The sequence below is a fragment of the Limulus polyphemus genome, unplaced genomic scaffold, assembly GCF_000517525.1.
Source record: "Limulus polyphemus unplaced genomic scaffold, Limulus_polyphemus-2.1.2 Scaffold183, whole genome shotgun sequence".
Classification (NCBI taxonomy): domain Eukaryota; kingdom Metazoa; phylum Arthropoda; class Merostomata; order Xiphosura; family Limulidae; genus Limulus; species Limulus polyphemus.
The window spans coordinates 87,975-102,969 of record NW_013665793.1 but is presented as its reverse complement, the minus strand read 5'-3'; the positions used below and the strand labels follow the sequence as shown (position 1 = coordinate 102,969).

Here is a 14,995-nt window from a genome sequence, read left to right as displayed (position 1 = left end):
TTGCTTAAGATCGCGTATGTTTAATTGCTAAGCATTTCACTCTCACTGTCAGATATACTAATTATTCATTTTTTTGCAGATTCTGAAGAAAAGAAAATTTTCTTTGACCCAAAGTTAGAGATTGACTTATATATCACGTAGAGATTAAGATATGGTCAACAAAGATTTCTTGACAAAAATCAGATAACTACTCCTTATTTTCTAAATAAGAACGTCTCTCTAAAAAACTTATAATGTATGATTCACAGCCCTTTGTTTTGGATTCACTAATATGTAGCCAGTGCATCTCACAATCTTGTTAAAACAGTTACTTGTGTAGCCAGTGCATATCACAATCTTGTTAAAACAGTTATTTATGTAGCCAGTGCATATTACAACCTTGTTAAAACAGTTAGTTATGTAGCCAATGCATATCACAACCTTGTTAAAACAGTTATTTATGTAGCCAGTGCATATTACAACCTTGTTAAAACAGTTATTTATGTAGCCAATGCATATCACAACCTTGTTAAAACAGTTACTTATGTAACGAGTGAATATTACAGCCTTGTTAAAACAGTTATTTATGTAGCCAATGCATATTACAGCCTTGTTAAAACAGTTTTTTATGTAGCCAATGCATATCACAACCTTGTTAAAGCAGTTATTTGTGTAACGAGTGAATATTACAGCCTTGTTAAAACAGTTATTTATGTAGCCAATGCATATTACAGCCTTGTTAAAACAGTTTTATGTAGCCAATGCATATTAAAATCTTGTTAAAACAGTTATTTATGTAACCAGTGAATATTACAACCTTGTTAAAACAGTTACTTGTGTAGCCAATGCATATTACAACATTGTTAAAACAGTTATTTATGTAACCAGTGAATATTATAACCTTGTTAAAACAGTTATCTATGTAGCCAGTGCATATTACAACCTTGTTAAAACAGTTATTTATGTAGCCAGTGCATATTACAACTTTGTTAAAACAGTTATTTATGTAGCCAATGCATATTACAACCTTGTTAAAACAGTTATTTATGTAGCCAATGCATATTACAACCTTGTTAAAACAGTTACTTATGTAGCCAATGCATATTATAACCTTGTTAAAACAGTTATTTATGTAGCCAATGCATATTACAACCTTGTTAAAACAGTTATTTATGTAACCAGTGAATATTACAACCTTGTTAAAACAGTTATTTATGTAGCCAATGCATATTAAAACATTGTTAAAACAGTTATTTATGTAGCCAATGCATATTACAACCTTGTTAAAACAGTTATTTATGTAGCCAATGCATATTAAAACATTGTTAAAACAGTTATTTATGTAGCCAATGCATATTAAAACCTTGTTAAAACAGTTATTTATGTAGCCAATGCATATTAAAACCTTGTTAGAACAGTTATTTATGTAATGAGTGCATATTACAGCCTTGTTAAAGCAGTTATTTATGTAGCCAATGCATATTAAAACCTTGTTAAAACAGTTATTTATGTAATGAGTGAATATTACAGCCTTGTTAAAACAGTTATTTGTGTAGCCAATGCATATTACAACCTTGTTAAAGCAGTTATTTGTGTAGCCAATGCATATTACAACCTTGTTAAAACAGTTATTTATTAAAAACGATGCTAACTAGGTTACTTCCAGACTAATTATTGGTTACTTTATCTATATTATTCCGAGTATTTGGCCTGTTATTTTAAACGATTACCATATCTACATACGATATTTTACTTAGATTGTCTGGTTTAGGTTTGTGGCTCAGTGGACTTTACCTAACCGTATTATTATATTTAGTGACGCCAGACAAAAATGCAGCGTTAGAAGAAATTGAAACCTAATGACATAATTGAAAAAAGTCTGAATTCCAAGGAAGCTAAACCAACAAAGTGTTGTTGTTTTTTCCTTCACCTGTAGCTGTACTGTCTTGATAACATTTCACTCTGTAACTTTGATAACATTTCACTCTGTAACTTGGATAACATTTCACTCTGTAACTTGGATAATATTTCACTCTGTAATTTGCATTTTATCACTTTCCGCTAACAGAACTGGGGGGAGGGAACTATCACAAACACAATTATATAGGTTTCAAGATGGAAAAACAAACACATTTAAACATATCGAAATGTCCTTTTTGTCTAAAGCTATGTCTTTGAAATGTTAAACATTTTCTTCCTTTAGGTTTTGATGTGACATTTTATACGGTATCGAACAGCAGAGTCTAGTATGTCAGTGTACAAAAAATACAATAATAGTTTAAACCCAAAACAACTTACCCCGTAAATAGACAAATATTAGTAATATTTTTAGCTGCAAAAGATGTTATACAATATTTGTAAATTTAATATTAATTTACTTATAGGTATAGCTTGCAAACATTTATTTATTTTACCTATTTCATTAGTTGTGATTCATACATTAACTTGACATATTTAGGCTTGCTTTATATGCACTTTTTGATCACATTTGTGACATCATACGTTACGTACGTAATACACGTGGAAAAATACTCTGGAAAAAAACAGAATGGCGCCCTTATGCTACCACGTTGCTCAGTTGTTTTATCTTTCCAAATGTTTTGCAGAAAACAAATTAAACTTTTTATTAACAGATGTCAGTTTTTGCAAATAAACCTAAAAATTCAGATATTTAGTTAGGCTCACAACGTGGGTTTTATAGGGGGATATAAAGAAATAAGGACAAGTTTTCTGGTTTTTATTTCAATCAAAGAGAAAATTCAGTGTTCTAGCTATGCAAGACGACACAGTAGTTGACTGAATCAGTGTTATACCTACTTATGTGTGTATTATTTTTAATATAAATCCCTAATTGATTTTAATTTGGCAAAGAAATCTAAATTGTTAAATACTTTTTATTCAAATGTAAGGTAACTCTGTAGGACAAAATTATAAAAGTAACCCATGCATTAATGAATTCAATCAGTATCATAAATCAGTACACAATAAAACGTAAAACCTATAATGAGCAGAATGAATCGAATCATCATCATTATTTGGGTAAGCTTCTCCCTCCCGTGTTAACGATAGTTTTAGTCCAATTATATCCCACGATATTAGGATAACTTCAGTGAAGAACTAGTTAAAAGGTGTTGAAAATTATTTTAAACACTACAAAGGAACTATGTATAAAAATGGAGTAGATCTTACTTACGAACACATTAAACATACGTCAGTTGTTTCTTAGATCCGAACACCCATTAAACATACTTCAGTTGTTTCTTAGATCCACGTAGCTTACCAATACACAGAAACTGGACATATTTATTAGCATCCAAAAACAAAAACTGATGGAAGTCACAAAAATGGGACCAACCGTCACGAGAAAAAACATACTAGCGCTAAGTCCTGAGAATTATACCGATATGACACTCTACTTCCCTGGAAAAGCATTACAGTGGTAAGCATACGTCTGTATACTCTTTCTAAACAGTGGCGAATGAACACCCACAGTAAATGACAACGTAATACAACATGTAGAAATATTATACATGCTTAATACAACGAGGGATACATATATCGCCAGGTAGCAAAAAAAGTTGAACCAATACAACGACTCTGCTTGCAATAGTTAATTTTATATTTTGTCTTTAACATAAATTTGAAGAAATGATGGAATAACTAAATGTTTACTCTCTCTATTTCATTTTAGCAAATGTGTTTAATCACCATTAATTAAGTTTAAAGTGAATTGATAATTTGCATGATCTTTTAAAACTGAATTGATAAATATTTTAGGACGTGAAGGACATTTCTCCACTTCGTAAACATGAAACATTTAAAATATTTTCATGTTTTTTGGTTTACTGTAGTTACCAGGTCCAATCTACGTGTATTCATGCGTATAAATAATATTTTTTCTACTCCACATTTTTGCATATAACTAGATTTTAATTCATAACTCTAATTTACAATTTTACTATGTATGCATTCCAATAGAAGACATATTATAAATAATCTTAGTCACTGTTCGTTTGTGGTTCAGCACAAAACTACACAATGGGCAATATGTGATCTGCCTACAGCGAGTATCAAAACCCAATATTTAGGGGGTTTCAGACATTGACTTTAAAGGCAGAAGAGCCAAGATGTTTCAGAACCAGCTGTAAACCAAGAGAGATTTCTAGCGAATTACTGATATGTACACGAATCAGTCGTAATAAGTAAAGTTAGAAGAAACTATGTGCAACACACGTTCAGTAAGTAACCAGTCTACTGTTTCCAAGTAATGCATTAAAACCACATGAGAAATATAAATTTTCACATAAAACAGGTTTTTAATTTCAAACTTAAGAGAGTTGATTTTTGGAAAATATAGAAGCAGGAACCCTAGTTGTTGAAACTAATGTGTGTAATCCTAGAATATGCTTTTAATAATATGCCCCTCCCCTCTAAAAAGCTGGTCTCGATACCCGTGGTAGGCATAACACAAATGGTCCATTGAGTAGCTTAACAACAAATAAACAAACTTAATAAAGTAGTGTACTTGAAACTGCCTTTAATAAGGTTATGAGACAAAAAAAATAAACATATTTTAAATATATATAAAATAAATTTGAAATACTTATTTCAGAAATGAGTATAGATGTTTTCTCAGCAAACTCGTGTTTTAATTGTTCGAAATAACAACGATACTCATCTGATATTAAGCAATTACACGTTTAGTTTTAACCTAAAGGTTATTTTCTTAGCGTCCGAATTTCCCTTTAATAAAGTTATATAACATGAAAGACTGTAATTTGAACTGTTAGTTACCTGTCTCATCAGAGATGATTGAAGTAGAACAACGCTTTCATTCCCTTAGCAACCTATCATTTTCATCATGTGTTTAAAAAACAAAAAAAGGGATCTAAGGTTCATGAGGGTTTCAGGTGTATAAGGATGTTTAAAAAGATACTTTATTGTTATTGTAGACTAACAAGTTCGAGTGATCATGTGGAGATAGAATCTACATTATCTCAATTGAATACATGTTGACGTTTCTTAAAACACTGTTCAGACATTTTGAGCATGGATAAAAAATCTGCCGCTTGTATACTTTCGCGTGCAACATCAAGTCAGGTATTTATGACGATGCTATTCACGAAACTCGATATTTCGAGTATATACAATAGCCTGTATGATGTATATGTGTAGATATACTGACGAAGGGGGTGTAATGGAGAAAGTATCGTGCTTACTAAAGTTTCGTTGTTTTTTTCTGAAGTAGAATGTCGGTAAAAGGTGGAAATATCGTTAATTCCAAGAGGATGGGCTCGATCAGTAGGCTTGCGTGCTAGTAATTACTACCCCTTCAGTCATTATTAAATTAATTTATGATAAATTTTCTCTGCAGACAAGTTTATGAAGAGGAAATATATAACTTTTAAATTAATTTATGGGCTCATTACCTATGTAAAGAATTAATGAACCGGGATGGTAAAGAGTGAAAATAACTTAAAGCAACTAAAAAACTTCTAGTTAAGTAGGGTAGAATATGATATAGATAAAAATATTAAAGCATAAGATAGAGGGAAGGATTATGAGGGTTTTTAAAACAATGAAAGATCAAAAAATTAAATGAAAAACTTAGACGACAACAACAACAACAGCAGAAAGAAAAACTTATAATTTTTCTTCACATAGTTTTACATTGGGTTCAAGGTCATATTTGAAAATAAACGTTAGTTTAATTGTTTTGTTGTTTTGTTTTCGCTGAGTAATAACAGTACTGAAAGTAGTTTCCTGTTAAGTTTTATGTTGCTGTTTGAAATACAGTTGGTACTTAAAGATGTCAGGGAGTTAGTTACACGTGGTGTTCATCGCACGTTTGTTCAAGCTTGTTTTAACAGGGTTCAACTCACCCCAGGGTACCATGCAGGCTCAAGTAGCACACAAAAACACGCTGTAATTAGAACGTCGCCATCTTGGATTTAAGGCAGTCGGAGAAACCAGACGGCTCGGAGAGAGTTCGTTTGTGCAAACAGTTATTTTTTTTTATTATCATTATTTCTTCGGTATTATCATTCTGTTCAATCTCTTTTTTTCATGTTGTCATTCTCGTATGAATGTCATTAGAAGTGTTTGAATTAGACAAAGTATTTACTTTAAATATCAGTTTCTTGACTTTGTCATCTCTGATAGTGATATAACGTCGTGTGACCTCAATCAAACATCGGTTTAGACATCATTCTAAGGTAAGTATTATCGATGTTTCTCAAGTTTGATTCGTTCTGTAAGACCTAGATGACGATAAAAATTAGTTCCGAGATAAGTACTTACTTGAACTGTATACCATATGGCGATGTCTCTTGAAATGGAGTGTTTACTCAATATGCTCTCTTATTTTCAGTTTTTATGGCTTCAGACACTGCTAGCTTCTTTCGCTATCTAATGATAACTGTCTTTCCGGCTTCATGAATAATAAATGTACATTTACCCACCAATCATAATTACTTGACTAGACCTACCTGGGAAGTTGGGTGTAATTAAGACACACAAAACCACTTATTATTTAGTATTTCCTACTTCAGTAACATATAGTCATGAATAAAACATGAATAGAAATAATACTTGTGTTGTTACTAAATAAACAATATAATATCGAAACGAAATTACCGGCAGAATAATACAATGAGAACACTTTATCAATGTTTATTTTTTGAGTTGATGAATACGAAGTTATAAAGTTCTATAAATCAAAAACCTAACTCACATTTTCTTTATAACCACAATATATATATATATATATATATCGAAATATATGTTTCCAGATAAATTACAGATCGTTTCTTTTTTAGTTTTCTGCGGACATGTTGCTAAAATTCTTGATATTTTTCAACGGTTAAACCTAATCTGCTATGCTTGAAATTCACGTGAAAACAGTCATTACAACTTATATTTTCTGTACGTTTAAATTTCACGTATTATCGAATTATCAATAATTGAAATGTGACGATCACAAATCAAAAGCAATTAGTTATATTTTATAAAATATTTGACCGAAATCGAATTGAAAACATTTTTATCGTGTTCAATATAAGAAGGGTTTTAAGATTTCTTTCCTAAAAACAAGTCATGTTTTGTAATTAAAACTGATGATGATTTCTTTGTTTATATGATGACATTGTTTATATCTGAACTTTAAAATGGATATTCCTAGTAAATTTGGATGACTGATATTTCTATTTTTTCCTATGTTTGTTTGCATCAAGTCAGGAATTATTTGTGATTTTTTTTAGCCTTACTGTATTCGTTATTTCAATTATTTATGTCTTTCTTCTTATAGAGATAATTTTTGTTATAATGGAAATAATCAAGTCCGCCTGGCTAGGAATGTCTTACCTCAGGCATTAACTCGTGCATTCCTTGTACTTTATTTACTCTAGCAAGTGTAATCCACGCTCGTTCTTCAAGGATAACTTTAGGAAGTTTTAAAACGGTTTGCTAAAAATATGTTTATATTAGTTTTATTGTACGCTTTCCATCGGTTCTGAGCTATCACTTGGGACCTTGACTGCGTGCTTGCGGTTATGGGCTAAAAGTTGCCGGGACCGGCATGACTGAGCCGGGTGAGGGAAACGAGAGAGCTCCACCCCAAACACAATCATTACCTTTAACTGTTATCTTTATTGCGTTCTACTGTGAAGGAGCCTTTGATATAGCCCTATTTCACAGTATGTTTGTCATTGTGTTGGTTTAATGGGTACCCAAAGAAAGTAAGACGTTAAAAATATTGCTGTAAACCATTTGTTGGTGTGTGTAAAGAAAGTAAGACGTTAAAAACATTGTTGTAAACCATTTGTTGGTGTGTGTAAAGAAAGTAAGACGTTAAAAACATTGTTGTAAACCATTTGTTGGTGTGTGTAAAGAAAGTAAGACGTTAAAAGATATTGTTGTAAAATATTTGTTGGTGTTTGTAAAGAAAGTAAAGACATTATAAAATGGTGGTACTATGAGCCTTGTACGTTGGTGTGTGGCTCTTTGGTTGTTTGTATTCATATTTATGGTTGTACAGATTGAATCTTTGTTTGTAGTTAAGCATAAAGCTTTACAGTTGTTATCTGTGCTGTGCTCAACACAGATATCGAAACCTGGTTTTTAGCGTTATAAGTCCACAAACACGCCGCTGGGGGTCGGTTGTGGAGAAAACGATAATGTTACGCGAAATCCTAATAAGTTCTATTGTGTAACCATGCGTAGCTCAGTTTTTCTTCCTTAATTAATAAGTAGATGATGAGAAAGACAGACTACTTCTGTACAAAGATACAAGTGCGCTGCGTCAACAAATGCGAGTTACTTGAATAATGGGCTATTGAAGTGTAATGAGACAGTTTCTAATGACATGACGAATTGCCTGATAGCATTATGCCAAAAGTAATGCATGAAATAATTTATATTACCAAGCAGGCCCACATCTGGGTTGTGAGATCTAATATACACATCGATTTAACGTTTTGGTTCCCTGAAGCTCCTGAAAAATCCATATCGATTAAAAGTTCATTCAAACATCATTTTACTGCTTACTTCAATATATAGTGGTTATAGGGTGAGATCATATGCTTTAATATTCGTTCGCTATTCATGGTTTTTCTTAAATTTACACACGACCTTTATGGAGACAACATTAAGCGTGGTGACAATTAATCTCAGGTCTAAGAAGAGTAATGTTTTAAATATTATCTCTTGTTTAAGTTAAAAATGACCCGATTTTAACTTAGTAGATGTTAGATATTATCCCTTGTTTTAATTTAAAAAGACCCGATTTTAACTTAGAACATGTTTAGATATTATTCCTTGTTTAAGTTATAAAAAAGACACGATTTTAACTTATAACATGTTACAATCTGAAAATTGTCGTCTTTTTTCATGTTTTTAAGCAATACTTTAGTCATTTTGTGATTTACATGTCACATGTCCACAATGACGTTACATCACATGAAGAAATACAGTTTCATGTTAAAGATGTGATCGATTATAAAGTTAGAAATCTTTATTTTTAGCTAACAAGAGTTTTAAGCCTAATAAATTATCAAGTATATTTTGTAATAATATTGAAAATAGTAATAATGTAGCTCGGTTTTGTGCTGTGATCTTAAAAATACCCAGTTGGAATACAAGAAGTGTCTCAAGTTCATACATTAGTCAAATGTTTATTATTACAAAAGAAGTTTAATGTAGAACATCTAAAGTTTGTGTCTCACATAAATACGGAATTTGTATCACACGCAAATACGAAATTTGTGTCACACGCAAGTACGAACCAGGTAATGCTTCTATTCTGTGCATCAACAAATCTGAAGAGCCAAGAGGAGCGTCATTCCCACACAGAGAATTAAATACAACACTAAACTGAAATTTACTGATCATTTCCACAAAACGTATTGGTATCCAAGAACTGAAAGTGTGTGACAAACAATGGTTTCAAGTATGAGAGTTCATATGTTCGAAAAAAGGACTTTAATTTTTAAGTAACATAAATATGGCAGCCAGAGTATACTTCGCGTTCAATATAACCATAAAACGGAAGAAACTTCCATAACTTACAAAAAACATGAGTATGAAACCCTTTGTTCTCCTGAAGAAGAATAGTCAACTATTGAAAAGCACTCGAGTTTGTTTTTTTAATTCATTGATTCCGTGTGCTGACTCTTTTATCGGAATAAAGAAATAAAACATGTCTTTCTAATTTACAACAATATACATAATAAATTAAAGGTATTTTTGTAACTTAGAGCTGGAAGGAGAATCTGTACCTAAAAACAATATAACTATCGAACTAAAAGATGGGAAATGTTTTTATAGCTTACAACAATATAAATATCGAACTAAAAGATGAGAAATGTTTTTATGGTTTACAACAATATAAATATCGAACTAAAAGATGGGAAATGTTTTTGTAGTTTACAACAATATAAATATGGAACTAAAAGATGGGAAATGTTTTTATGGTTTACAACAATATAAATATGGAATTAAAAGATGGGAAATGTTTTTATGGTTTACAACAATATAAATATCGAATTAAAAGATGTGAAATGTTTTTATAGTTTACAACAATATAAGTATGGAACTAAATGATATATGAAATTTACACTTTACAACAATATTAATATCAAACTAAAAGATGTTTCTGTAGTTTAAAACAACATAAATATTGAACTAAAATGTGTGAAATATTTCTGTAGTTTACAACAATATATATATCAAACTGGAAGGTGTATCTGTAGCTTACAACAATATATATATCAAACTGGAAGGTGTATCTGTAGCTTACAACAATATATATATCAAACTGGAAGGTGTACCTGTAGTTTACAACAATATATATATCAAACTAGAAGGTGTATCTGTAGCTTACAACAATATATATATCAAACTGGAAGGTGTATCTGTAGTTTACAACAATATATATATATCAAACTGGAAGGTGTATCTGTAGCTTACAACAATATATATATCAAACTGGAAGGTGTATCTGTAGTTTACAGCAATGTAACTATCGAACTAGAAAATGTTTCAATAGTTTACAGCAATATAAATGTAGAACTAGAAAGCAGTTTCTGTAGCTTAAATAATACATCTGTAAACAAAAGGGTAACCATCTAAACTGTAACACGACATACTTAAAATCAAAAGGTTTTTTTTTGTTAACTACAACAATGCAAGTATGGAACAAGACAATGCTGCTATTTCATAACATATGGATAACGAACAGCGTGTTTTTGTATACCTTAGTTTTCTACTTGTGCAGAACCATATAAAATTAATAAAAAACAAAAGAGACATTTCTTCTACAGACATAATAGGAAGAATGGAAGAAATTTCTGTCATAAAGTTCCAGAAGAGATATAAACGTGTTTTTATCACTTAAAACATTGTGAATTATAAAACAGAAGGGATTTATGTTACTTACGATAACATGAAATTCAAACCAGAGTTTCTGGTGTTTATGATTATAGTAAGAAAGGAGTGTAAAAAAGAGATCGCTGTCATTACTTCAAATGAAATTAGCACCAGACAGTTCGCTTACAAACCAAATGAAGAATAGAAGCGGTTTCTGTCGCTTACGATGACACACACACATTGTGTTGATTTCTTGGTGACCTGTGAGACGAGCCAGTATATTTAAATTAGAATGTTTAATGTAATCATTAATTGGTTATTATATCCTCACGATTTTGTGTTTTGAAATGTGTTTTTTTTTCTTGCTTAATAAGGACTACACACATGCACATATGTATAACACAATATACATTTCAGGTAAAACTATTAAGTTATGAGCTCTTTGTTGTTGTTTCTTGTTTCGTTGTATGTGCTTGATATATCTCTACCAAAGTTAAGCCTTTTCTACACCCTCTTAGATCCACTATCTACACTCTTTTAGATCCACTATTTTTGCACCAACACAATTGAGTAGTCTTTACACTTGTGGTGCAAATCATTTATTATTCAGGCATGTAATTTCAATAGATAGATAGATAACAATGGTCAGCTTAATACAGCGTCTGTCTAATAAATATTCAACCTGCGTTTTGCTTAATTCTACTTGTGCATCTCAAGGGCATCTAATGAATCCATTCTCTGTATTTTCAGTGGTTTTTTCTCCCTTTCAAACATTATTCTTACTCTCTTTCTTTGACAACCAAGAATTTGAAAATTAAGGTCCGGTTATTCAAGGTAAGACATGCCCTTCCACACCCTGCAGTAAGGCTTGACAAGATGGCTAATTTTGGGAGCGATGACTGGACGTTATGTAGGCTCCTTGATTAAGCCTGTCAGTCATTCAGGGCCTGATTCTGCCGGTCTGGGCCTTGTGGCGACGCAACGACTAGCACTCAATTCATCCCTATTCAGGTGGCTCATGAAAACTGGGAGCTACAACACTTTAAATGTCATTCTTAACAATTCCTTCCTTTAACGCATTTTTGCTACTTATTAACTTGCCACAATGATACATTCACCCTCCTGTTCTTTTCGATAATGAACCAAGACACGTACGTTATGTGTACCTCAATACTGATATCAAAAGAGGTAACGGGCGCATTTATATATCTTGTGGTGATTAGATATAACACTTTCTACTCACTTAAAATTATGTCCTTTGGCTTTCTGGTGTAATTATTAAAGAAATTATTAGGTAATTTAAACAATTACGCATTTTCTTTTTTTTATTCATCTGGTCTGGTTTTCTGCCTCAGGCAGAAATCTTTCTTCTTTAGCAAAGTCCGACGCAAGGTTTGAAAAAATTACTTTCATGGACGAAGAGAAAAGGCTTGAAAAACTCTAACGCAGGCGTCTCTGTTATTTCAAGAAAACAGGCCATGCTTTCTTTCCCTTTCTTTGTTACGGGTTATCAAGAAAAGAACTTCTAATCTTTACGAGAAAATAGCATTCAAAAAAGAAACACTGAAACAGGACAAAAGAATAAGAAAAAAGGCGGGTCAAAATAAAACCAGTTCGAAATGCACCAATAAATGCTCAAGCAATTCCAAAGCCTCGCCTTCGTATCCGCCTCCTGGCTTTAGACACGCCTTCTCAAACACCTCTGTGTCTCTGAGAAGAGATTACAATCAAGAAAAGTTACTTGAAAATGCCGCCGTGCGGCGCAAGCATCGACTCTCATCCTCAAACTGCTCTCTCACCCTTTCGAATATACAACACAAACCATTTTATTTTTACTAGATGTTACGAAAAAAGTTCTTCAAACGAAAAATTATTTCCAGACATATGAATGAAATGATTCTTCAAACATAAGTATTCCTGCCCTTGTTTTGTATTTTTAATCTTGCATCTTCTGTTCTGCATTTAAGCTCATGAATAGTCTTTTATAATCCTTCTTCCTGCACTTAACTAAAGTTACACTTGCTTGAGAAAGAGACCCTCTAATTCCTTTCTATTTTTATTTTACCGAAGGTTTACAACTATTAAAAGTTATGGAAAGAGTCCAAAGTGTGTACAACTCCTTTTAAAGCACAGCAAAAAAGTGTAGTAGCATCATCAAAACAAGAGCTTGTTTGACACGTGACTTCTCTCGAGTTTTTATGAAGCGAGTTGTATCACGTAACCCTCCCTTGGAAAACTAATTATAGTGATGGAGATGAAGATGAATAGCACTCCTGTGACTGGTATGCCTCGCAAGTGCCAAGTTTCTTTCGCTCTACAGCATCCTTCAATTGAACCACCCAGAATTGAAGAACAGGCACTCTACTGGCTTGGTCAGTTGTATATAGGGCCAGAGGACTGGAATTTCTAATCAATCAGGAGCACTCTGAAGGAAACATAGTATATTAGTTTTACACATAAAATCAACCGAGAGAAGATGAGTTGAAGAGAAGGCCGTTATTTAGACCTGATATAAGAGCTCCTGCATCCTTTGTATTCCAAACACGTCATTCTTGGTTTACTTAACATTCCTGTCTGATTTCTGTAGGTGAACACGTTTTCTATGATTAGAAAATACGCGAATAACGCTCTGTTGAATTAACTTTAAAAACTCAGACTTTCACGTAAAGCTACGCATCAGTAAACACCGTGAACAAGATCATGTGAATGTTCAAAATATTACTGTACGTTCCTTGCTCATTCGTGCATAAAATGAACTTCTAAGCTCCATATATATTGAGTAATAAGTCTTATAATGATAGTTAAATAGAATACTAGACATCCTAAAGAATTCGTAACACAAGAGGCTTTTTATACACTATTTTCATAAGAAAAGAAAAGAAACCAGATATTTTATTTTGTTTGGTACAATTCCCGTTCTCTTATGTTTACAAATTAGAGCGTGTACACATGTAAATAAAAATTAGATTTATTGAAGGTATAAATTAACCACGTGCTGTAATTATAAGTCATTAAAACCAGCATAGTTACGTCTGAAAACAAAAGGACTCTTTGTGGACGAAGGTTCAATCATCTTGTAAATATTTTTCTTCAACAAGAGTGGTTCACCATATGGCTGTTGTGATTACATCATATACATCATCAGCCAACTAAAGGTCTTGCCCAGGCCCCAAAAGCAAATTAATTACATCGTACTTAGTGCCAATTCACTATAAACTTACTAATATTAAGAGTTATTCGACTCATAAAAAAACGCTAAAAAGCGGTAATATTTTAACTTGAATAATGCCGAAAAGTTTTTTTTTCTAATATTTCAAATAAACAGTTAAAAAGCATAAGTTTTCTTCTTGTCCACTAATAGCCTGTTTAAACCTTTATTTTTTCTTCTATGGTTAAAGTCGCGTTAATGAAGCTATCAATAATCTTGACATCCAGAGAAGAGAATACGATAATTTCTATAAACGTGAATTTAACGGTATATGATCGATAAATAAGGGCCTCTAGAACAAAATATTATTTTCTTAGTTCACCACATTTTATGATTGAGTGTACTATTAAAGATAGTTTCCATAGGGAACACTAATCTTAATACTTATTTCACACGTGAGATGTTAAACACTTTTGGAAGCAACATGTTGATGAAGAGGGCAGGAACTTTTCATCATACACACTTGGTCTCAAAGACCATATGGAACCATCAGTTCAAGTTACCACAAACATAAAAAAAAACTGACAGAACCACAGTTAACATATGTGCCTTTATCTAGTTCTAATATATTACGAGTGAAAGAAAAGAATAATATTTTATGACATGTCAACCACACAACATCTGCCCTATCCAGTGACGACGAGGTCTTTCGCCCAATACCAGGGTTTATCAGACCGATTTGGATACGGTGGATAATAATACAATCTGTCGTGTAAGATAACCTCCGTCAAATTGTTGCCTTAACGATTAATGCAAATTGGCAGTTTTTAGTGTATAAAATATTTCTGTCACTGTTTTACGAAGAGCAACTGTAAAAATATAATTTTGTTATTCTTGAAATAAAATTAAAATGTTTATTTTGTCGAATTATTAGGAAACACATCCTAGTATCTCTTTGTTTAATTTGAAAGTTTTAATCGATTTGTATATTCCTATTAATATCTG

At 32.0% G+C, this 14,995-nt stretch overlaps 2 protein-coding genes across 4 annotated transcripts in view; one reads left to right on the top strand and one right to left on the bottom strand.

Annotated features, from left to right (window-relative positions):
* Positions 1–14,995, top strand: part of LOC106478133 (homeobox protein Hox-B7-B-like) — a 186,914-nt gene that overhangs the window by 158,817 nt on the left and 13,102 nt on the right. Inside the window, exon 1 of one of the 3 annotated variants that reach the window (XR_002609825.1) lies at positions 5,831–6,194. The exons of the other annotated variants lie outside the window; for them this stretch is intronic. The gene's annotated coding sequence lies outside the window, so the exon portion shown is untranslated. Of the gene's footprint in view, positions 1–5,830; positions 6,195–14,995 lie in introns of those variants that run through there. 3 annotated transcript variants of the gene reach the window in all.
* LOC111084951 lies at positions 40–3,280 on the bottom strand. The gene is made up of 3 exons (XM_022381663.1): positions 3,260–3,280; positions 1,091–1,630; positions 40–714 (listed from the first exon to the last, which is right to left on the bottom strand). The coding sequence occupies exons 1-3, from the start codon at positions 3,278–3,280 to the stop codon at positions 229–231; spliced, it is 1,047 nt and encodes a 348-aa protein (XP_022237371.1). The 3' UTR covers positions 40–228.